The 24,185-nt window shown below is 35.6% G+C and overlaps 1 protein-coding gene across 1 annotated transcript; it reads right to left on the reverse strand.

The window, feature by feature from the left end:
• Positions 1-2,446: 2,446 nt before the first annotated feature.
• LOC141325545 (ubiquitin carboxyl-terminal hydrolase 36-like) lies at positions 2,447-22,911 on the reverse strand. Its single transcript, XM_073834298.1, has 11 exons — positions 22,815-22,911; positions 22,594-22,729; positions 21,734-22,087; positions 17,905-18,111; positions 17,282-17,397; positions 13,407-14,045; positions 12,856-13,067; positions 12,550-12,735; positions 12,030-12,145; positions 9,361-9,495; positions 2,447-4,128 (listed from the first exon to the last, which is right to left on the reverse strand). The coding sequence occupies exons 1-10, from the start codon at positions 22,889-22,891 to the stop codon at positions 9,364-9,366; spliced, it is 2,175 nt and encodes a 724-aa protein (XP_073690399.1). The 5' UTR covers positions 22,892-22,911; the 3' UTR covers positions 2,447-4,128; positions 9,361-9,363.
• Positions 22,912-24,185: the final 1,274 nt, after the last annotated feature.

Consider the following 24,185-nt stretch of genomic DNA (forward strand, 5'->3'; position numbering starts at 1 on the left):
TCGAATCAAAAAGGTTTAAAAACATCCAGTAAATACAAATGACTAGACAAGGTTATAAAAAGTAATGCATTTATCAAAAAGAGCGGAAAAGATGCACTTAAAATAGTGACCTAAGTTTTGTAAAAACCGTTAAATAAATCTTGAGGAAGTTCATGCTGTGGTTTCTGTTAATCATAATTGATTTATATTAAATCTGGTTATTGTAGAGACAACAGAAACAAAGAGTCCATAGTACCATAGTAAATGCAGAGACTAGCGACTCTACCTGCACAACTCCATCGAGCAGGACACTGACAAGGCATTTGTAACCATACTTTACTTTTTGTAGAGCCTGTTATCATCTCCTTGTCTTAGTTAATTTTACTATGTTCTACTAACACTCGTAAAGCGCACTCTGTACATTGGAGGCAGCACAGTCCTAACAATCTGCATACTGTCCCTGTGTCCTCTACTTCACTCTATTCCAATTGGTTTCTGGAACTGCCAGTCTTCTGTTAAAAAAAAGCAAGCTTTGGATAAAAGGGTCTGCCAAATGTATTAAATGTAAATGTACGAAGTGCACTGAATAGGCAAAGTAAACACAACCTTCAATAAGTAGTTTGAATTTGGATATTAAAGAATTTCCAAAAGCTCACCACAACTTCATTGACCTTGTTTTAGTCCCAGTCCAAGACCATATGTTTAGCTGAGATCAGCTTGAGATAAAGTGTCCTGATGCTCTTAAAAAATATGGTCTTAGACTCTTAGATTTAGAATTAAAACAGATTTAGTCCCAGACTTGAGGTGGACCATATTTTCTGACTATTCAAAACCAGCCCATTCAAGTCCAAGTAAAGTCAAAAAGCTCCTGAAAATATGATCTTAAATGACCAAAAAAAAAAAAAAAAATCAAATGTTAGGTTGGTCCTTCTCAATGGTCAGTGTTCCAGCGCAATGCTTCAGGTTCAACGGTGAAATACTTAAAGGTTGTATCAGCGATTTCTAGCCTAAAACATAAAGTGTCAATTTCAGCTGACCTTTCTTCACGATCCGCTCGCTGCCTGCCCCATAAATTGTCTGTGAAAAAACCGCGTCTCTCTGGTCAGCCTAGGGTCCGAGATATGTCAAAAAAACAATCGGCACTACCAACCTTTCCACACATAAACAAACAGTGTTCCAACCAATCAGCGTCAGGGGTTTGGTGTTGTGGACTTTCCTACTGGTGCAGAGATGTGAGGGAGGCGGAGCGAAAGTCCACAACACCAAACCCCTGACGCTGATTGGTTGGAAGGTAAGATACTGACTAAACCTTTAACGTACACTACCAGTCAAAAGGTTTGAATAGTAAGATTTTTAATGTTTCTTCAGGAAGTCGCTTCTGCTGACCAAGCCTGCATTTATTTAATCCAAAGTACACCAAAAACAGTAAAAATGTGAAAATTATTATATATTATAAAATAACCATTTTCCATTTTAATATACTTCAAAATGTACTTTATTGATTTGAAAGCTACATTTTTAGCATTATTACTCCAGTCACATCATCCTTCAGAAGTAATTCTAATATTCTGATTTAGCTGAGTAGATGAACTCATTGTTTCATGAACAATATGTTCAGAAGAACAGAATTTATCTGAAATAGAAATCTTTTGTAACATTATGACTTTATCATCACTTTTGATCAATATATACTGACTCAAAGCTTTTGAATGGTAGTGTATAATGCTACAAACCTTTTGTTTCCAATAAATGCTGATCTGTGCATCTTTGTTCATCAAATGATCCTGAAAAAAAATTACTCAACGGTTTTAAATATTGATAAAAATAATAATAATACATGTTTCTTGAACATCAAATCAGCATGTTAGAATGATTTCTAAAGGTAATCGTGTGACACTGAAGAATGGAGTAATGATGCTGAAATTTTTGCTTTGATCACAGGAATAAATTACATTTTAAAATATATTCTAATAGGAAACAGGTATTTTAAACAGTAAAAATGACAGTAAAAAAACAGTTTTTGCTGTACTTTGGATGAAATAAAGGCAAGCTTGGTGAGCAGAAAAGACTTTAAACCAACTTGTTCAAAAACTTTTGACTGATACTGTAGTCCTTTGCCAACTGCTTTACAATAGAAATGTTAACAATCGCCAGTAATTTAGTGATAAACTGATTCATGTAATTTGTTTAAATGTGAGGAGACAAAAAACAATTGCAATAAATGAAAACCCCAACATATTTCTTACCATTATTCATCCACCATAAAAATTATCTAAACAGTGGGATATTCATAGCTTGAAAGTGGTTTTATTCAAACATAGTGTCGTTTGTTAACCAACAATATATAGGTGTGCTATATTCTTCTGAAACCATACATTAGTTGTGTAAAAAAAAAAAAGATCCAAAGTCAGATTTTCAGTTATCAGACTGAAAATATAAGAGCAAAAGAAAGCCTGAAAGCAAGCTCTTCACAAAAATCACAACTTTATTGCACCAGTATATCTATATTTATGTATTTGCAATACTGAATGACTTCTCTTTCTCAGAAAAGGCATTAGGTACAGAACCATCAATTCCAATATGACAAAGACACTCGTGTGTTCTTTAGCTTTCAGTCTCTTTGAAAATAAGTGAGTTTCTAAGAGAATACAGACACATCCTACAGAACGCATAGTGTCTGGGTCCTGAACAAGACTTCGGAGCAGTCTTCCAAACACACATCTATTGGTTAATAAAATTTCCCATGTACAATTCCACAAACCTTAAATACATCAGGCTTCCATTTAGCAATGTGCATTTTAACATGTTTTTTTTTAATAAGTATAATTTGCGATATGTTCTATTCATTTTTAAAAATTAAACCAAGGCAACTTTTTCTAAAACCCAAGGATTCATGAAGGGATGGTCTTTTAACAACAAGAATGACTGGAGGGGGGCACAGAGAGCACAAGGTAGACTGTACAATGTCCTAAATAGGAAAGCGTCAACATTGGTTTACTCCTATGACGGCTCTTGAGTGGATAAGCATGTACATCTTTTTGACCCGATGTATACTAGCACTGCTAAGAGACATGGAACGGACAGAGTGTTTACAGCTCACAAAGATGATGTTTGGACCAGCTTTTATCGAGTTTTCCCCCAGACTGAGCCCTTCGCAGGGCATCCGTGGGATTGCTGTAGTTGCATAGAGAGTAGAAAAAGAGATACAGGATGTGACACGCTAAATCAAAGACAAGGGGATACTCCAATTATTAAATAATTCAGCCCTCCTGGCAAAAACACAGTGGCTTGTGTTAAGGCCCATGTTTTTTTTTAAAATGTTTTAGCTCACATGGATGAAATGTATTGCATTGTTATATGCAGCGCTGTGCATAAAAGACCACGCTGTCCGACTGGAAATGGTGGCGTTTTGGGAAATCCGAAGAATTGCCTTATAGAAACTGCGGAAACTGTCACAAGAGAATCATTTCCCTTTAAAAATGTTAATGCATTCCTATGTGACATAATCAAACTCCGCTAAGGTGAGCTGGAAGAGGAGTATGGGCTGGTATTCAAGCAGGCAAGACATGAAAATATACAATCGCAAGCAGTAAATGTATTGCAATGTAAGACAGCAGGGCAACACCACTTCCTCCAAAAGATGATCCTTTCAGGCAAATAACTGCCTAATAATATCTGGCCCAAAGATGAAAAAGAAATATTATTTAGCGAATGTAAGTTCCATAAAGGGAACAATTATATTTGTTGAGTCATAGGAGGGAAGGGCTTCATTTTCCCATTTTCTTCTCAATACATAGCCCCAGATCAGGTAGTATTCATTGCTCGCCATGTTGTGTAGTCTTGCCTAAATAAAACTGGCCCTGGTAAACAGATGTTCTTATTACAATAAGAATAATTCAGATTATTATATGGTTTGTCCCACTGATTATGATCCTAGGATCATAATGGCACCATTAGTGATGAATTTTGGATTTCAGACGGTGACTAAAGCCTCAGGAAATGACCTCAGCCTCATCGCTTCATTTCACAGTACTGCTGCGCTCTGGATAGACTTGTGTTCTTCAGACGAATCTCAGACAGATCTGACTGCTGCTGATCCAATAAGGCAACTGGTCTGGTCAGGACACACGACTGGGATCCACATCAAAACTGCAATAAGACAGTGAAACACCTGGTTATAAAAAGTTTCAACACATAAAAAAAGTCTGTCTATCAGTAAGGTAGAGAATAAAGTAATATAAATATAAATATTTGAGAAAGTTTAAAATGCTATGAGAATGAAGTCAAAATATTTAAAAAATAAAGTCAAAATGTTTAGATGATAAAGTCGAAATACGAGAATAAAGGAAATATTTTGAGTCAATGTTTTGAGATTAAAGTTGAAATGAAGAGAATAAAGTCAAATATTTAAAAAATAAAGTCGGAATTATGAGAATAAAGTCGAAATGTTTCGAGAAAAGCTGCAATGTTTTGAAAATAAAGTTTGAAATACTATGAGAATAAAATCTAAATATTTAAAAAAATAAAGTCGGAATTATGATAATAAAGTCGAAATACTATGAGAATAGTCGAAATGATGAGAATAAAGTTTAAAATACTATGAGAATAAAGCTGCAATGTTTCGAAAATAAAGTTTGAAATACTACAAGAATAAAACCAAATTATTAAAAAAAGTCGGAATTTTGAGAATGAAGTCGAAATACTATGAGAATAAAGTCAAAATGTTTAGATAATAAAGTCGAAATACGACGAGAAAAGGAAATATTTTGAGAATAAAGTCGAAATGTTTAGATAATAAAGTCAGAATACTACGACAATAAAGTCAAAATATTTAACAAATAAAGTCGAAATACTATGAGAATAAAGTCAAAATGAAGAGAATAAAGTCTAAATGTTTCGAGAATAAAGCCGCAATGTTTCGAGAATAAAGTTTGAAATACTACGAGAATAAAGTCGAAATATTTAAAAAATAAAGTTGAATTATGAGAAGTCGTCAAAATACTACGGGAATAAAGTTGAAATGTTTCGAGAATAAAGTTTGAAATACTACGAGAATAAAGTCGAAATATTTAAAAAATAAAGTTGAATTATGAGAAGTCGTCAAAATACTATGGGAATAAAGTTGAAATGTTTCGAGAATAAAGTTTGAAATACTACGAGAATAAAGTCGAAATATTTAAAAAATAAAGTTGAATTATGAGAAGTCGTCAAAATACTATGGGAATAAAGTTGAAATGTTTCGAGAATAAAGTTTGAAATACTACGAGAATAAAGTCGAAATATTTAAAAAATAAAAGTCTGAATTATAAGAATAAAGTCAATATGTTTTGAGAATAAAGTTGAATAAAGTCTAAATGTTTCGAGAACAAAGTTTGAAATACTACGAGAATAAAGTCGAAATATTTAAAAAATAAAGTTGAATTATGAGAAGTCGTCAAAATACTATGGGAATAAAGTTGAAATGTTTCGAGAATAAAGTTTGAAATACTACGAGAATAAAGTCGAAATATTTAAAAAATAAAAGTCTGAATTATAAGAAAAAAGTCAATATGTTTTGAGAATAAAGTTGAATAAAGTCTAAATGTTTCGAGAACAAAGTTTGAAATACTACGAGAATAAAGTCGAAATATTTAAAAAATAAAGTTGAATTATGAGAAGTCGTCAAAATACTATGGGAATAAAGTTGAAATGTTTCGAGAATAAAGTTTGAAATACTACGAGAATAAAGTCGAAATATTTAAAAAATAAAAGTCTGAATTATAAGCATAAAGTCAATATGTTTTGAGAATAAAGTTGAATAAAGCCGCAATGTTTTGAGAATAAAGTTTGAAATACTACGAGAATAAAGTCGAAATATTTAAAAAATAAAAGTCTGAATTATAAGAATAAAGTCAATATGTTTTGAGAATAAAGTTGAATAAAGTCTAAATGTTTCGAGAACAAAGTTTGAAATACTACGAGAATAAAGTCGAAATATTTAAAAAATAAAGTTGAATTATGAGAAGTCGTCAAAATACTATGGGAATAAAGTTGAAATGTTTCGAGAATAAAGTTTGAAATACTACGAGAATAAAGTCGAAATATTTAAAAAATAAAAGTCTGAATTATAAGAATAAAGTCAATATGTTTTGAGAATAAAGTTGAATAAAGTCTAAATGTTTCGAGAACAAAGTTTGAAATACTACGAGAATAAAGTCGAAATATTTAAAAAATAAAGTTGAATTATGAGAAGTCGTCAAAATACTATGGGAATAAAGTTGAAATGTTTCGAGAATAAAGTTTGAAATACTACGAGAATAAAGTCGAAATATTTAAAAAATAAAAGTCTGAATTATAAGAAAAAAGTCAATATGTTTTGAGAATAAAGTTGAATAAAGTCTAAATGTTTCGAGAACAAAGTTTGAAATACTACGAGAATAAAGTCGAAATATTTAAAAAATAAAGTTGAATTATGAGAAGTCGTCAAAATACTATGGGAATAAAGTTGAAATGTTTCGAGAATAAAGTTTGAAATACTACGAGAATAAAGTCGAAATATTTAAAAAATAAAAGTCTGAATTATAAGCATAAAGTCAATATGTTTTGAGAATAAAGTTGAATAAAGCCGCAATGTTTTGAGAATAAAGTTTGAAATACTACGAGAATAAAGTCGAAATATTTAAAAAATAAAAGTCTGAATTATAAGAATAAAGTCAATATGTTTTGAGAATAAAGTTGAATAAAGTCTAAATGTTTCGAGAACAAAGTTTGAAATACTACGAGAATAAAGTCGAAATATTTAAAAAATAAAGTTGAATTATGAGAAGTCGTCAAAATACTATGGGAATAAAGTTGAAATGTTTCGAGAATAAAGTTTGAAATACTACGAGAATAAAGTCGAAATATTTAAAAAATAAAGTTGAATTATGAGAAGTCGTCAAAATACTATGGGAATAAAGTTGAAATGTTTCGAGAATAAAGTTTGAAATACTACGAGAATAAAGTCGAAATATTTAAAAAATAAAAGTCTGAATTATAAGAAAAAAGTCAATATGTTTTGAGAATAAAGTTGAATAAAGTCTAAATGTTTCGAGAACAAAGTTTGAAATACTACGAGAATAAAGTCGAAATATTTAAAAAATAAAGTTGAATTATGAGAAGTCGTCAAAATACTATGGGAATAAAGTTGAAATGTTTCGAGAATAAAGTTTGAAATACTACGAGAATAAAGTCGAAATATTTAAAAAATAAAAGTCTGAATTATAAGCATAAAGTCAATATGTTTTGAGAATAAAGTTGAATAAAGCCGCAATGTTTTGAGAATAAAGTTTGAAATACTACGAGAATAAAGTCGAAATATTTAAAAAATAAAAGTCTGAATTATAAGAATAAAGTCAATATGTTTTGAGAATAAAGTTGAATAAAGTCTAAATGTTTCGAGAACAAAGTTTGAAATACGAGAATAAAGTCGAAATATTTAAAAAATAAAGTTGAATTATGAGAAGTCGTCAAAATACTATGGGAATAAAGTTGAAATGTTTCGAGAATAAAGTTTGAAATACTACGAGAATAAAGTCGAAATATTTAAAAAATAAAAGTCTGAATTATAAGAAAAAAGTCAATATGTTTTGAGAATAAAGTTGAATAAAGTCTAAATGTTTCGAGAACAAAGTTTTAAATACTACGAGAATAAAGTCGAAATATTTAAAAAATAAAGTTGAATTATGAGAAGTCGTCAAAATACTATGGGAATAAAGTTGAAATGTTTCGAGAATAAAGTTTGAAATACTACGAGAATAAAGTCGAAATATTTAAAAAATAAAAGTCTGAATTATAAGCATAAAGTCAATATGTTTTGAGAATAAAGTTGAATAAAGCCGCAATGTTTTGAGAATAAAGTTTGAAATACTACGAGAATAAAGTCGAAATATTTAAAAAATAAAAGTCTGAATTATAAGAATAAAGTCAATATGTTTTGAGAATAAAGTTGAATAAAGTCTAAATGTTTCGAGAACAAAGTTTGAAATACTACGAGAATAAAGTCGAAATATTTAAAAAATAAAGTTGAATTATGAGAAGTCGTCAAAATACTATGGGAATAAAGTTGAAATGTTTCGAGAATAAAGTTTGAAATACTACGAGAATAAAGTCGAAATATTTAAAAAATAAAGTTGAATTATGAGAAGTCGTCAAAATACTATGGGAATAAAGTTGAAATGTTTCGAGAATAAAGTTTGAAATACTACGAGAATAAAGTCGAAATATTTAAAAAATAAAAGTCTGAATTATAAGAAAAAAGTCAATATGTTTTGAGAATAAAGTTGAATAAAGTCTAAATGTTTCGAGAACAAAGTTTGAAATACTACGAGAATAAAGTCGAAATATTTAAAAAATAAAGTTGAATTATGAGAAGTCGTCAAAATACTATGGGAATAAAGTTGAAATGTTTCGAGAATAAAGTTTGAAATACTACGAGAATAAAGTCGAAATATTTAAAAAATAAAAGTCTGAATTATAAGCATAAAGTCAATATGTTTTGAGAATAAAGTTGAATAAAGCCGCAATGTTTTGAGAATAAAGTTTGAAATACTACGAGAATAAAGTCGAAATATTTAAAAAATAAAAGTCTGAATTATAAGAATAAAGTCAATATGTTTTGAGAATAAAGTTGAATAAAGTCTAAATGTTTCGAGAACAAAGTTTGAAATACTACGAGAATAAAGTCGAAATATTTAAAAAATAAAGTTGAATTATGAGAAGTCGTCAAAATACTATGGGAATAAAGTTGAAATGTTTCGAGAATAAAGTTTGAAATACTACGAGAATAAAGTCGAAATATTTAAAAAATAAAGTTGAATTATGAGAAGTCGTCAAAATACTATGGGAATAAAGTTGAAATGTTTCGAGAATAAAGTTTGAAATACTACGAGAATAAAGTCGAAATATTTAAAAAATAAAGTTGAATTATGAGAAGTCGTCAAAATACTATGGGAATAAAGTTGAAATGTTTCGAGAATAAAGTTTGAAATACTACGAGAATAAAGTCGAAATATTTAAAAAATAAAAGTCTGAATTATAAGAAAAAAGTCAATATGTTTTGAGAATAAAGTTGAATAAAGCCGCAATGTTTTGAGAATAAAGTTTGAAATACTACGAGAATAAAGTCGAAATATTTAAAAAATAAAAGTCTGAATTATAAGCATAAAGTCAATATGTTTTGAGAATAAAGTTGAATAAAATCTAAATATTTAAAAAATAAAGTCGGAACACTATGAGAATAAATTTTAAATGTTTCGAGGACGGGTCGCCATATTTTCGAATGATTTTAAATGTATAATTTAGTACTTTTGTAACCTGGTGTAGAAAAATAGTATTTCTCTTATAGAAAAAAAGCCCAAGTACCTGTCAGTGACGAAACCCAAGACTGCTCCTCCTGCCTCCTGGCGTGACTGACCACATGTTACGGTGCTCTTGGATCTTTTGGAAGACATTTCCATTCCTCCTCTTCTCCTTTTTGTATTTTTTCATTTTCTTTACCTATTCAAAAGTAAACATTAAATGACTTAGTATGTAATATTACAATACTTTATTATATATACTAAGAAATCAGTCAAGAAATAAAAAAAACGCTGATATTACTTTATTCTAGTGCCGTCAAAATTAGCGTATTAACATGAGCGATTCATTTTTCCAGTTTAACAGCATTAGAAATATTTAATGCAAGGCGGAGCTACAGTTGCCCCCCTCACTCACAACTGCTGCTGTTTCTGTCTCTTTTTTCTTGACAAGAAGTGTTTATTTAAAATCGCAGAACGTCTTTACGACCACATTAAATGAGAGACTTTTCAGACGTGCATTCCAACATCACCTCAGAACCAGTTGCTAGTCAAACAAGTGCGGGAAAGGTACAGGGGACGAGGGAGCTTCAGTAGAACAACAGTGTTGTAATTTTCCAGTCCTGTCAGCTGTTATACTGTGCTCGTAAGATGCACAAATGCTTATTTTTTTTTATAATAAAAGCGCAAATGAAAGTACAAGTATGTGCGTCAGAGCCGCGTCACTTCAGCAGCAGCAGCTCTTAAAGTAATAGCAGCCAAATAACCTAATAACCCAGCTCCTGTGATGTCTGTTAATCTATAACAGATTCATCTATATTTAAATTTAGTATTTAGTGTTTGATAACTTTATTCAATTTCTTTATATTTCCTATTTGCTGAAGGGCACAGGTAAAAAATGGGTTGTGATCATTGGTTTTAAAAGGAGTTGTTCACTTCCAGAACAAGAATTTACAGATAATGTACTCACCCCCTTGTCATCCAAGATGTTCATATCTTTCTTAAGTCGTGAAGAAATTGTTTTTTGAGGAAAACATTTCAGAATTTCTCTCCATATAATGGACTTCTATGGTGCCCCCGAGTTTGAACTTCAAAAATCCAGTTTAAATGCAGCTTTAAAGGGCTCTATACAATCCCAGCCGAAGAAGAAGGGTCTAATCTAGCAAAACAATCGGTTATTTTTTTTAAAATACAATTTATATACTTTTTAACCTCAAACGCTCATCTTGTCTAGCTCTGCATGAACTCTGTGTATTCTGGTTCGTGACAGAAAAACTCCCATCTCATTTTCTCCTCCAACATTGCCGTTTTACCTTTCTTTGTAAAGGGCGTCTGATCTACTTTGTATGTTCACTTTGTAAATACTGGGTCGGTACTTCTGCAGCGACGTAGAATGATTTAAGATGTAATTTGTTTAATAGAAAATAACCGATTGTTTCGCCAAGTAAGACCCTTCTACCTTGACTGGAATCATTTAGAACCCTTTGATGCTGCATTTTGGAAGTTCAACCTTGGGGGCACCATAGAAGTTCATTATATGGAGAGAATGTATGATATTCCTTCTCAAGACTCGCTTAAACGTCAGGTTGTATAAATTAAATAAATGACCATTTTCATTTTTGTGTGAACTATTTCTTTAAAATATTTAATTGTTAACTGTAATTTAGATCAAACATTAGATACATACTCCAATCAAACATTGTTTTGTAGATAATTTCAGTTATTTTTTGGATTTTATTATTTCATAATCACACACACGACATAAGCAGAGTACCGACCCAGTGCTTACAAAGTGAATGTGCAAAGTCAAAGGACCCTTACAAAATAAAAAGGTAATACAACAATGTTAGATGATTTTGAAGTTGGAGGTGAACATGAGATGGAGTTTTTCGCCCTACCCTACCTTTTTTAACCGCAGCACCAATGCAAATACGCAAAGCGTGAAGATGAGCATTTGTGGTTAAAACACATCTAAACTGAACCCATAAGAAAATGAGTGATTGTTTTGCTAGATAAGACCCTTATTGTTTAGCTGGAATCATGTAGAGCCATTTGAAGCTGAATTGAAACTGCAATTCAGACCTTTTGGAGTCCACTATACGAAGATGATTTCTGAATCGTTTCCCCTCAAAAAATTATTATTTTTTTGTTCGACCGAAGAAAGAAAGACATGAACATCTTGGATGAGTACATTTTCTGTACATTTTTGCTCTGGAAGTGAACAACTCCTTTAAGTTCACTTAAATTAGAATTTAGGAAGTGTAATAAATGTTAAAATATATTGCTCTCAATTATAATATAATGTTGAATGGCTACAGTAAATGGTTAAATATTAGGGAAAAGAGAACAATTTTCTAGAGATATCAGTAATATTGGTATCAGTGATACTTACCCTTTGTCATAAAAGAATATTTACCAAATTCTCAAAATATACTGTCTTTATGATGTTTCTGCATTAATTTGCAGAAGTATATTTAAAAACTTTTATACAGTTTAATAGTGATTAATCAACTAATTTAAAAAAAAGGGCAATTAATTAGTTTTTTTTTTTAAACAATTGACAGCACTACTTTATTCATAAATGCAGTATTCCAAAACAGTGAGCCGTGTAGTAGTAGTAGTAAACTATTCTGAATGACTAGTAGACTAAAATGCAACCATTGTCACTACTAGTTAACATAAATTTTCTAGAGTAATACTGAGAAAGAATTGATAAGTCAAAGTTAAAGTCCTCACTTTTCCACTGTCAAACTCCCTGTCCCACTCGTCAATGACACTTTCGTGTTTGGCATAGCGTGCATCCTCTATGGCATCTCTGCTAACGGCCGACAGATCTCCTTCCCAACTGAGGACTGTTGAATGAAAAAAATAAATAAATTCAAAACACTTAATATTTCAGGTCATGGTAAGAATTCAAGCATTTGTGTGGCTGAAAACTATAAGAGCCTTTTAAAGTCATACGGTTAATCTTAATTCACTTTTCCTGTGATTCACATAAGAGTAAAGAGGAAGTAAACGTAAAATTTTGGATGTAAGAATTCAACTACCAATTGTTTTCTGTTTTTCCATCATTCATTTTTCCCCAGTAATCGTTCTGAACACAAAAATGCCATTTAAATGAATCACAACAGAAACAGAATTTGTCCATTTTCATTTTCAAAAAAATACTTCTAACTTCATTTTAACTTCTGTAATTCTCAGGAAAACTAAGAAGTTTTGTACACAAGGTACGGTTGACTTGTGACTGACAACTCACTATCGGTTCCATAAGCTTTATCTGAGGAGTTCTTGAGGAGCTCATCGACTACGTCACAGCTTTTCTTGCCATCCCAGACCATAGGAGCAGAGCAAGTTCCTTTCTTCGATGCACCTTCTGCTTCTTGATGGTTCTGACCTCGCTTGAAGCCATCCTGAACCTGGCTGTCCCAAACGATCACTGCAGCTGTAACAGAAGATGGCAGATGTTTACACACAGAGAAACCACCTGGCAAACTGTGTTCTGGTGTATAGCTCATTTGAAGTCTAGTATGGTAATAAAAATACAATAAAAAAAATATAATACCTGTGCTCGATTTACTAGGTTTTTGCTTGCCCATCTGACTAGGAGGCTCGACTCCATTGGTCTCTTGAAGCTCCACGTGAACTTTTTCTTTATCCCTCGGTCTCTCCTCCTGTTCTTCGAAGTCCTTGTGTTTTTTCTTCTTCTTTTTCTTCTTGGTCTCTGCTAGGTATTCTGTCTTTCCGTTTGCACTACTAACCTCTTTTACAACAGCACTGGAAGAAAGAACAAGCCTTTTTCAATAAGTTGAAGTGAAAGAAGTTGTACATTAACATAATCCATTTAAAAGAGAAGTTCACTTCCAGGATGAAAATTTCCTGACAATTTACTCAACCCCATGTGATTCAATGATTGCCAACAGGTTGAAGGTCCAAATTGCAGTTTCAATGCAGGAATAAGGGTGTTATCAAGACGTTTTCATTTTGGAAGTGAACTTCTCTTTTAAAAGATGTTGCAACCATTCTAATTGTTAGTGTTGACGTCATCAAAATTTAAGTATACTTTGGGGTCCAAGTAGAAGAACACAGTATATTAGATTTCATGAACCAACTTACCACTTTGAAGCAGTGACTCCATTGCTAAGCTCTTCCAGCTGCTCTTTGAGTTTGTGCTTCTTTTTCTTCTTCGGGACGGGGTCTGTCTCTGGCTGGCCAATCGGAGGCACTGACTGAGGTTTGGTCTCCCGATTCTCTGCTTTAGATGACTCCTTTTCTTTGGCTTCTGAGATGACGCTCCAAGTTTCTCCAAGACACCAGTCCTCATCCTGGTGTGGCTCAAGATGGGACTGCACACACTCCCTCTGTCCCTCAAGACCGTTTGCCTCTAGTTCCCTTTTCCTCTTCTTCTTTTTCTTCTTCTTTCTGTTTTCAGTACTTGGCATTGGTTCTTCTTCTGGGGGTGAGGCTTTAGGGGCGTCCTGTTCTACTTCCGAATGTTGTCGTTTTAGTTTCTTTTTCTTCTTTTTTAGAGTGGGACTGGCGAGTACCTGGGGTAATCCTGTAGTTGAGGTTGATGGGTTCTGGCTCTGGATTGGTCTGGGTGTACTAGACGGCTGAGGCTTAATGCCATTGGTCTGTGGAGAGCGAGCATGAGCGTGTGGCTCCGGAGTTGAGGAGGGCCGTTTAAGGGGACTTGAAACTTTAGGATGAGGAGTTAAAGGTGGAGATTGCAGGTTGAGCGAATGAGTTGAAAATCTGGGGGGGAAAAACCCAGAAACATTTAAATCATTAGGAGCAGAGATGTACTTTCCCAGCAAGCAATTTTTGGTCTAAAAGACGTATATTAGCTGTGAAAACACAGCCCAGACGTCTAGGCTAAAACAAGTTTGTATTTGGGCTGTCAGTGAAAATTTAATAGACATCTAAACATATCCCAATATTAGACTAGCCATCAATTAAAAAATTAAAAATTTAAATAAATAAAAAATTAAACCATAAAACCTTGTAAACGCTGCTGAGTTTGCTTACAGGATGGAACATCATACTGTTACACATCTAACTAGTTATTTTGCCAAAAAATGGCATGCAACCAAATTCAAGGTTATTTTGGCTGGAAGTGGCTATCGGGTTTATAGTTCACCCAGACGGTGAAATGACGACTATTGCTTGCTGGGTTGATACCAAGTAAACACTAAAATGAGTATAGATATAACAACTCGTCTCCCTTCGGTTCTGGTACCACTGACTGATTTGGGGAACATCTAAAATTTTTAAGTGTTGCCTGCATATGCCTATAATTCAATAAAAATATTTGTGTGGCAGCACTGTATTGCTATACTCTTTGTAGAGGTTTTTCAAGGTCTTAAAGAGATGGTTCACTCAAAATATCAGAAGTTTTTAATGCTCCTTATTTAGTCTTTGAAGTCGGTAGAACTTCTCATTTTTGGATGAATTATCCCCATAAACTTTTTGATTAAAGATTACAGTGACGTGTGCGAATAAACTTAAATCCTAACAGTAATGGAACAAATAGTAACCAATTAGTAACACTTTTCATAACAAGAAAAACTTTAAGGCATTCATATGAAGTCTTGTCCACCCCAATGTGTTTTCTTGTAAAAACACATATTTTCCTCTCTGTTTTTGGCCTTCTTTAGTGACACTTCAAAGAAAGAAAATCTAAATCCATATTAAAAGTCAAAATATTTTAAGAATAAAGTCAAAACTATGAGAATAAAGGTGTAGCAATACAAGAATAAAGTCGAAACATTTTGACAAAAGCCATAATTACGAGAATAGTCAAACCAATATAATAAAAGTCGAACACCCTGAAACAGAGTTACACTACAGTGGGGTCATGCAGAGGTTTTCCAAGATGGGTTCAGTTCGGAACAGGGCTCGCAAGTGTCGATCAACAAAGTTGAGCACTCGTTCTGTGCGTCAGGTGCAGAACCTGGCTTAAAAAAAAAAAAAAAAAATAGATGCATAAGTGCTGCCAGCATTGCTTTAAAGGTTGCAGAATTAGGTCAGCTTGTAAGTGCACAGACCATACGCCGCACACTGCAACAAGTCGGTTTGCATAGGCGGTGTCCAGCATGTGTGGCGATGCCTTGGTGAGAAGTATCAAGAAAATTGTGTCTTGCCTACAGTCAGGCATGGTGGTGGTAGCATCATGGTCTGGAGCTGCATTAGTGCTGCTGGTTCTGGGGAGCTGCAGTTCATTGAGGGAAACATGGATTCCATTATGTATTGTACATTCTGAAGCAGGCCATGATGCCTTCCCTCCAGAAACTAGGCTGAACAGCAGTTTTCCAACATGATAAAGACCCCAAACACACCGCCAAGATGACAACTGCCTTGCTGAGGAAGCTGAAGGTGATGGGGTGGCCAAGTATGTCTCCAGACCTCAACCCTATTAACCACCTGTGGGGCATCCTCAAGCGTAAGGTGGAGAAGCACCATGTGTCTAATGTCCAACAGCTCCGTGATGTCATTATAGAGGAGTGGAAGAGGATCCCAGCAACAACCTGTGCAGCTCTGGTCAATTCAATGCCCAGGATGATCAAGGCCGTGCCAGATAACAATGGTGCTAACACAATATATTGACATTTTGGACAAGTTCACTTAGGATGTACTTTTGTTGCCAGCTGTTTTGACAATAATGGCTGTATGTCGAGTTATTTTCAGGGGACAGTAAATCTATTCTGATTATACAAGCTGCACATTGACTACTCTAAAATATATCCAAGTTTCAATTCTATAGTATTGTCCCTTGAGAAGATATACTAAAATGGTTGATGAACTGTGAGGGGTATACTCACTTTTGTGACATACTGTACATCACACACAAAATTATGATTTCAATACTGAACTGACCATATTTATAACCAGCATTTCTTTCACAACTTGTCACAATGACCAAAAAAAAAAACCCCCAGAAATCAGTGAAAGATACAATCATTGCTGTCTTAGAAATTGGCAAAATATTTTACCAGCTTTTGCAACAGCCTATGCTGTAATAAAAACAGAGCTCACTAGGTGTTTTCGAAGGGAATACGTGGGATGTGCACAGCCAAAAGCAAGCAAGATGTGTGCTGAGTGTCATGACAACAGCAAAGCAGCTCTGGTGCAACAAATGATTTACACAGAACCACGGCCTTAACTTAAATGTATGTATTTAGTATACTTAATAGACTGTTCTCCTATTCCTAACAGCCTTCACTCATTTAAAATTAAATATCCAATAGGGGGTTTGCACTTACATCACAATTTTATCAGTTACCGGATACGCGGCCATATCGGCCATACTCAGATGTAAACAATAGCATGAATTGCACGGTTAATGTACTACTGAATACTTTGTTCTGCTAATTTATGTTGTATAAACCATGGAAAAAATATGTGGAAGCTGCTAAATCATATAGAGAAGGACTTAGTAAGCGGGAAAGGGTGAAATATTTTGACAAACTAAAGTCAATAGGTGGTAAAGATACGTATGAGCAGTATTAATTAAGATATTAGCCTATTATTTCACCTATCTGACTGAAAAACAAGAATAAACATGAATGTTGTCAAGATTCTTGCCCTGGAAATCCTGGTTCAGTTTGGCCAACCACAAACGACTTTTGTTCCTCAGACAGTTTTTTTTTTTTTTTTAACTCTTCTCCTTGATATAACCTTTGGCAGTCTATAGTACTCTAAATGTTTTTCCTGGTCCAACCGATTAGTTCAAAACCTGACAATAATTGACCAGCAGCAATAATCAGCAAAATATGTGAGTTTCGTTTGGTTCAGTGGCATTGTTTACATTCAGTGGACGATTACTGACGTGTCGTAAAAACACTATATGTTCCACTGGAATTGACTTGATTGTAAAAAGCACGTCTATTATGACAAGTGGTTACGCAAGTGGTTTGGTGATTTCATCCCAAATGTAAAGTCAAAATTAAACTGAATTTAAAAGTATTCTAAACTTCAGAGCGAGGAAGTACCTGTGGTGCGGGTGAGTTGAGGCCCGGCTGAGAAGGTGTGTGGGATCACTGGACAGATGATGAGATGAAGGGGACGGAGCCTCAGTGCTGCTGCTCAGGCTCTGCCGGGGACTGGCCTGCAGTTATTGACATAAATAAAAACTTTGTGGTCTAAAAAAATATAAAATAAAAAAAACCATAGCCATGAAACGTGACAATGACAAAGGGACCCATATGGGGAAGAAATCATCAAGACCAAACAAAAACAAAAAACAAAAAAAGAAAAAAGTAGGAAGGGGGAAGGAAAAAAAGAAAAGTGTAGCAGAGAAGAATTAGAAGTTGTTAGAAATAAAAAGTAAAAGAACTAAAATAAATTTTTAAAAAGGACAGCAGTGTAGACTGCGAACCGACAAAACAGACATGAGCTGAAAGAAGTAAACGTATTATTATCATCATAATTACTACATGCTTATTATTGGCCGGTGTGAGCAAAACTTCAAAGTTCCCGGTTTTAAAGAAGGTCTTTTTCAACACCAGTGCATCGACGAGGAATGAAGTGGACAAACATGGGAAGGCAAACACACAAACAGTCTTGAAAACCACCAGCAGATGAAACAAGGGTGGATGGAGCCGGTAAAACTGACCTTCTTGGCGGACAGGGCGAGTCGTTTGGCGGGCGGCGGGGACATGGTGCTGACGGGCTCTGATGAAACGTTGGTGAGGGCCTGGGGTTTGAGTTTCACCACCTTCTGCTCCTCTGAGTTCACACGCTCTGTGCTCTTAGCTGGAGATGCAGAACCATTCACCCTAGACATGTCGCCAACAGGCGCGCTCCTCGTGCCAATGGAATCCTAAGTGAAAACACAAAAGACATTTGAGATGAACATCAAACTGAAACATAAATAGGGAAGGAAAAGTTTTCACATAGGCCTTGAGAATCAATATAAACATTACCTGTTTGTTCATAATTAAACTCCACAGGGTAGCGACCTTTTAATTTACGGCCCCATAAAATCCATTTTATTTTTTTTCTTTATTCTGTTTTACGTTAAAAAACAATGTCCAATAAAACGAATAAACTAACAGTTTAATCTTTTAAAATGTAATCAAATAAACAACAAAGCATTCGATTTTTCTTTTATTATCATTTATTTATTCCCAAATAAGGGTGTGTTGTCACTTGTAGTTCAGGTCATTTGGTCCAGACCAAAAAGTGAAATGATACATTTGGCGCTGGTCCGCTTAGCGTTCACGCTGCCATTTTTGACAGTGAACCTAAAGATAGAGAACCTAAAGGCATAGTATTACGTTCACAACCGGAGTTGACAGGTTGAATGACGTATATTTTGTGGCGGAACTCATCGAAAACTCCAAACGAAAAGATAAAGTGCATTCGACTAAGTTGCTTTAAGTCGAATGCACCTAATGCCATCTGCTGAACTAAACGCGCTTATGGTTGCGTGTATATGATTTTATTTTCACCACCTGCAAACTTACAAAGAGCTCATAAAAGGCACTTTACCTCCCTGTTTCTCCATGTTTGGCCTCTGCTCATTTAGTTTTTTGGATACCCTGCTTGTTCCCTTCATGAACTCGTGTCGCATCTTGTCATTACTTGCTGTTTTTGGTCCGTTTAGATCTACATGGTCCGTGTTGTGTTTATATTTCATTCGAACCGCACCAAAGTTCGATTGGAAGTGGACCGAGATCTTTTTAGCTTGTTTGGTGCGCACCAGGCTTCGGATGGCAGCGTTTACACTTACTCAAATGAACCGCACTAACAGAGCAATCACACCAGAGTTCATTTGGAAGCAGACAGAGACCCATCTTTTTAGTGGTCTCGGTCCACTTATTTGGTGCGCACAAGAGTTTGGATGCCAGTGTTCACACTTACTCAAGTGAACCGCATTAACAGAGCAATCGCACCAGAGTTTGATTAGAAGCGGACTGAGACCCATCTTTTTAGTGGTCTCGGCCACTTATTTGGTGCGCACAAGAGTTTGGATGCCAGTGTTCACACTTACTCAAGTGAACCGCATTAACAGAGCAATCGCACCAGAGTTTGATTAGAAGCGGACTGAGACCCATCTTTTTAGTGGTCTCGGCCACTTATTTGGTGCGCACAAGAGTTTGGATGCCAGTGTTCACACTTACTCAAGTGAACCGCATTAACAGAGCAACCGCACCAGAGTTTGATTAGAAGCGGACTGAGACCCATCTTTTAAGCAGTCTCGGTCCACTTGTTTGGTGCGCACCAGGGTTCGGATGGCAGCGGTCACACTTACTCAAATGAACCGCATCAACAGAGCAATCGCACCAGAGTTCATTTGGAAGCAGACAGAGACCCATCTTTTTAGTGGTCTCGGTCCGCTTGTTTGGTGCGCACCAGGCTTTGGATGGCAGCGTTTACACTTACTCAAATGAACTGCACTAACAGAGCAATCACACCAGAGTTCGTTTGGAAGCAGACAGAGACCCATCTTTTTAGTGGTCTCGGTCCGCTTATTTGGTGCGCACAAGGGTTTGGATGCCAGTGTTCACACTTACTCAAGTGAACCGCATCAACAGAGCAATCGCACCAGAGTTTGATTAGAAGCGGACTGAGACCCATCTTTTTAGTGGTCTCGGCCACTTATTTGGTGCGCACAAGAGTTTGGATGCCAGTGTTCACACTTACTCAAGTGAACCGCATTAACAGAGCAATCGCACCAGAGTTTGATTAGAAGTGGACTGAGACCCATCTTTTAAGCAGTCTCGGTCCACTTGTTTGGTGCGCACCAGGGTTCGGATGGCAGCGGTCACACTTACTCGAATGAACCGCATCAACAGAGCAATCGCACCAGAGTTCATTTGGAAGCAGACAGAGACCCATCTTTTTAGTGGTCTCAGTCCGCTTGTTTGGTGCGCACCAGGCTTTGGATGGCAGCGTTTACACTTACTCAAATGAACTGCACTAACAGAGCAATCACACCAGAGTTTGATTAGAAGCGGATTGAGACCCATCTTTTTAGTGGTCTCGGTCCACTTGTTTGGTGCGCACCAGGGTTCGGATGGCAGCGGTCACACTTACTCAAATGAACTGCACTAACAGAGCAATCACACCAGAGTTCGTTTGGAAGCAGACAGAGACCCATCTTTTTAGTGGTCTCGGTCCACTTGTTTGGTGCGCACCAGGGTTCGGATGACAGCGGTCACACTTACTCAAATGAACCGCATCAACAGAGCAATCGCACCAGAGGTCGTTTTAATCGAACCAAACATGACAAGTGTGATCATACCCTAAGATGCTACACAACGGAACAGAATTAAATCATTTTGTGTTTTGGTCTGAGGCTCCACCCTCCAGCTATCTACCAATCACGAAGTCAGTCAGAGTTTCGTCCTCCGGGTTGCCAGCTCAGCTGCAGCTACGAACGTATCGGATAACACATGTATAACGTTACGAAACCTTAAAGATCTCGTTATGAATCCGAAATACGTCGTGACAAAGTCCGAAATAACACAAGGATTTGTATAGGAGATGCTGAAAACGGAGAAGAATTTGAAGACAGGCGCCATCGTTGCTGATTTTCTCCTGGACAGGTAAGATTCATCTATGTTTGGCTAACTTTGCTTCCGTTCACAGAGGATTTTCCACGGTCGCCAGTGCTAAATGCGTTCATAAAAAGCGTTATATCGCACCACTAGCAGGGTATGAAAACAATCTATGTTCCGACTGAAATGTGGTATTACAGTACATCTTTACGAAGTATTTCGCTAATCGCCATTAGTACATTTTTGCGATACATAATTACTTCGCAAAATATCTCTCGTGAAGCACAAACATAATTAACAGAAGAAAAAAAAATTACTGTGTAGGACTCATCACTTGCCATTGGAAGCTCCTTGTAGCAGCCTACGTTCCTGCTGAATCCTGCAGTTTAGCTGGCAACCTCGAGTCAGGGGGGAGCGGGTGGGGATACACCATTCTACAGTATTTTGAAAGTGATTGCAGTACCAGTTTTGGCCACAATCGGTTACATACGGTTCCTTTAAAGTACATAGAAGAGTAATATATTTCTTCAAGTTAAACCAAACTTATATGTTGGTGGTTTGTATTGTGCATATGACAGTGGTTTGTTTCTCAAACAAAAGGCTAAAAAAGCTTGTGAAGTGACTCTCAGAGCAGCTCTGGAGATGAAATCCATGTCCTCATATATTAAAGCTGTAGATGCTGAAAATACAGTAAGCGTCAAACACGTTTGATTTTGTGTCAATTAGGTTTTTTTGGGCTGATGAACAGAACCACCCGCCAACTGCCATTATAAACCTTGGAAGAGCCAGGACAATTTTTAATATAACTCAGATTGGATTCGTCTGAAAGAAGAACGTCATATAAACCATCCTCATGCCTGATGAGTAAATCATGGGCTAATTTTAATTTTTGGGCGAACTAACCCTTTAAAAAGCATATACAAGTCAACAGAGACTTACTTTAGACTCAGAGGAGGTGTCTGCTGAGGAGGTGTCAGACAGGGATTTGAGTGAGGTAGATGATGGCAGGCCGCGGCCCTCGCTGTTGCTCCTCTTGTCGTTGTCAGGTTTGGGGAGGCCGTTGGTTGGAGCAGGAGTGCTGCTGCGGGACTGAGGCTGAGGTATGGGCTTCTTCACTTTCTTAAAGGGCTCCTCGATCAGGGTGGGCCCACTGGGCGGCTTGGGCGGGGCATGGGAGTTTCCCGTACCATTAGACATCTTCGGCGACTGGACCCCTGAACAGTTCCTAGCTACTGGAATACCGAGACCTCCATCCACAGACTGGATTTTTCTCAGCTGAGCTGGATCAAGCTTCTGAAGAAGAAAAAAGAAGAGATTTTTTTTATGTTAAGTTACCCAAAAAGTGAAAAGAGGCCACCCATATCTATGACTATGATATATTTTCTAGAATATGAATCTGAAATGTGTTGTGACTTATATTCCAAAGTTACTGTGTTGCATGAGAGAGATGGATGAGCCCATCAATTTGAATTAAGCCATATGTTGGATTTGTATTGTTTTGTGAGCTGTTTTTTTTCCACATTTTGAATGCATTTCCATGAGTTATTTCTCTTCCCAAATCTTTACTCATGTCTCACCTTCAGTCTTTGCAGGGGATTTATTTTCTATAAACATTTACCTCCATTCATTCACTTTAATCCCTATATTTGCATCCATTAATGTGATAAAGTAGAAAAATATAGTATACCAGATATATTTTGAAAATGACAGAAATAATATGATTTTGTTCAGTAAAAATAAGCAGCTATTCCCTGGTTTTTATTCATATGATATCTCCAGATCGTGGCAGATGTTCCTACCTTTGTAACCTGTGGTGAAGACAAAGGTCCATTGAGTGTGCTCTTCTTCAGCTGCTCCGATGTTATATTAGTTCTCCCAGAGTGCACCATGTTCTGCTTAGTATTCGAAGCTTCTGTATTTTTCTTTTCAGGGATCCTGCCACAGAAAAAATGTGATTGTAAAACTAAAGGCATCTCCACTGGCTACTGCAAGATGAAGAGTAGATGAAAGAGAATATTACCTCAGGTAAAAGAGGACATAGGCCTGCTGATTAAGGACAACCTTGATGTTGCTGGAATGCACCATGGAGTCATTCATCTGGTACCACTGTCCATTACTGGCCTATAAAAGTACATTTGCATCAGAATATTCGCCATACAAGTTAAAATGAACAAGACGTTCATTTTTTAGCATATTTAGTCATTTTTCCACGACACTGTCAGTACTACTGGCTTAGCTCGATTGTTTTCCGACATTAACTGAAATAATCGAAAAAGGTATAATTGTTTTGAATTGCTTGAATTTTGCATTTACATTAGTTATTTCTCTTCCCAAACCCACTGGAAGTTTCCATATCGCAAATCATTTGATTTCGACTGGGACTACAAATCGCGTATCGCACATCATTTGATTTGAATCTTTAAATTCGTGAAATGCACAAACCCATTCAGACCTAAATCAAATGATACATGATTTGAAGTCCCAAATTGAAACAAATGATTCGTGACACTCGTTCTCACTGGAGTGCTTCGAAACGGCGAATCATTTTGTGAAGCAATGGTTTAACTGATTCAGAGTTTTGAAAAGCTCTGTTTCACCCATCACTACGTGCTTTTATAAAATCGTTACAATAGATGTTGAAATTCGAAAATGACTGGCTCTTTTGATTTGATCTGGTTTTTGCTAGTGAATCGCTTGAAAAGAATGATTGAAGTCACGAGTTTGAATCAATCAGCGGGGTTCCAGCATAAATGACTCAGTTGATTTGGTTCATCTGTTCCTTTTTTGCATCTTCAGCCATGTTTCCACAACACTGTCAGTACTACTGGCTTAGCTCGATTGAGTCCCTTGTTTGTCCTGAACAGTTATACTGCCAAATTCTTTGTTGGAAAGAGTTCAAATAGACAAAAAATGCTGATAAAAAACAGTGACTGTATGCTTTTGAGATCCATATTTTCACTCTGAGGAACTCATGCAACTATTACAGAAGGTTCAAACGCTTATTGATGCTTCAAAAGGCAACATGATTCTTTAGGAACCAGAGAGTGAAAACTTTTGGAATTCGAAGATCAGGGTAAATTTGGGGAACATGTAAGCATCTTATGTAGTGTGAATTTTGCGTGAAAAGATGTTTAATTTTGTCAATAAGCACTTTTACATACACCGTCTTTCAATTATTCAAGCACTTTTCAAGTACCTCTTTAGGAATATTGCTACTTTCAAGGGTTTTCCAGGCCTTAAATTTCAAAGTGTCAAATTCAAGTACTTTAAGCATTTTTATCCACCTTGTACGAACCCTGGAGGAGGCTGTTTTTCACCAGAAATGTTGCTGTTAAACACCATTATCTAAAGAAAAAACCCTTGGAAAGAATAAAAAAAAAAAGCGCTAGCT

The sequence above is a fragment of the Garra rufa genome, chromosome 1 (genome assembly GCF_049309525.1).
Source record: "Garra rufa chromosome 1, GarRuf1.0, whole genome shotgun sequence".
Taxonomy (NCBI): domain Eukaryota; kingdom Metazoa; phylum Chordata; class Actinopteri; order Cypriniformes; family Cyprinidae; genus Garra; species Garra rufa.

Excerpts from the sequence above, each read along its gene's own strand:
- LOC141325545 (XM_073834298.1), bottom strand. The coding sequence starts at position 22,891 with ATGAATGACTCCATGGTGCATTCCAGCAACATCAAGGTTGTCCTTAAT. Across the intron at positions 22,088-22,593 it reads CTTCACCACAGGTTACAAAG|AAGCTTGATCCAGCTCAGCT; the intron begins GTAGGAACATCT and ends TTTCTTCTTCAG. Across the intron at positions 13,068-13,406 it reads GGAGTCACTGCTTCAAAGTG|TGCTGTTGTAAAAGAGGTTA; the intron begins GTAAGTTGGTTC and ends TCTTTCTTCCAG.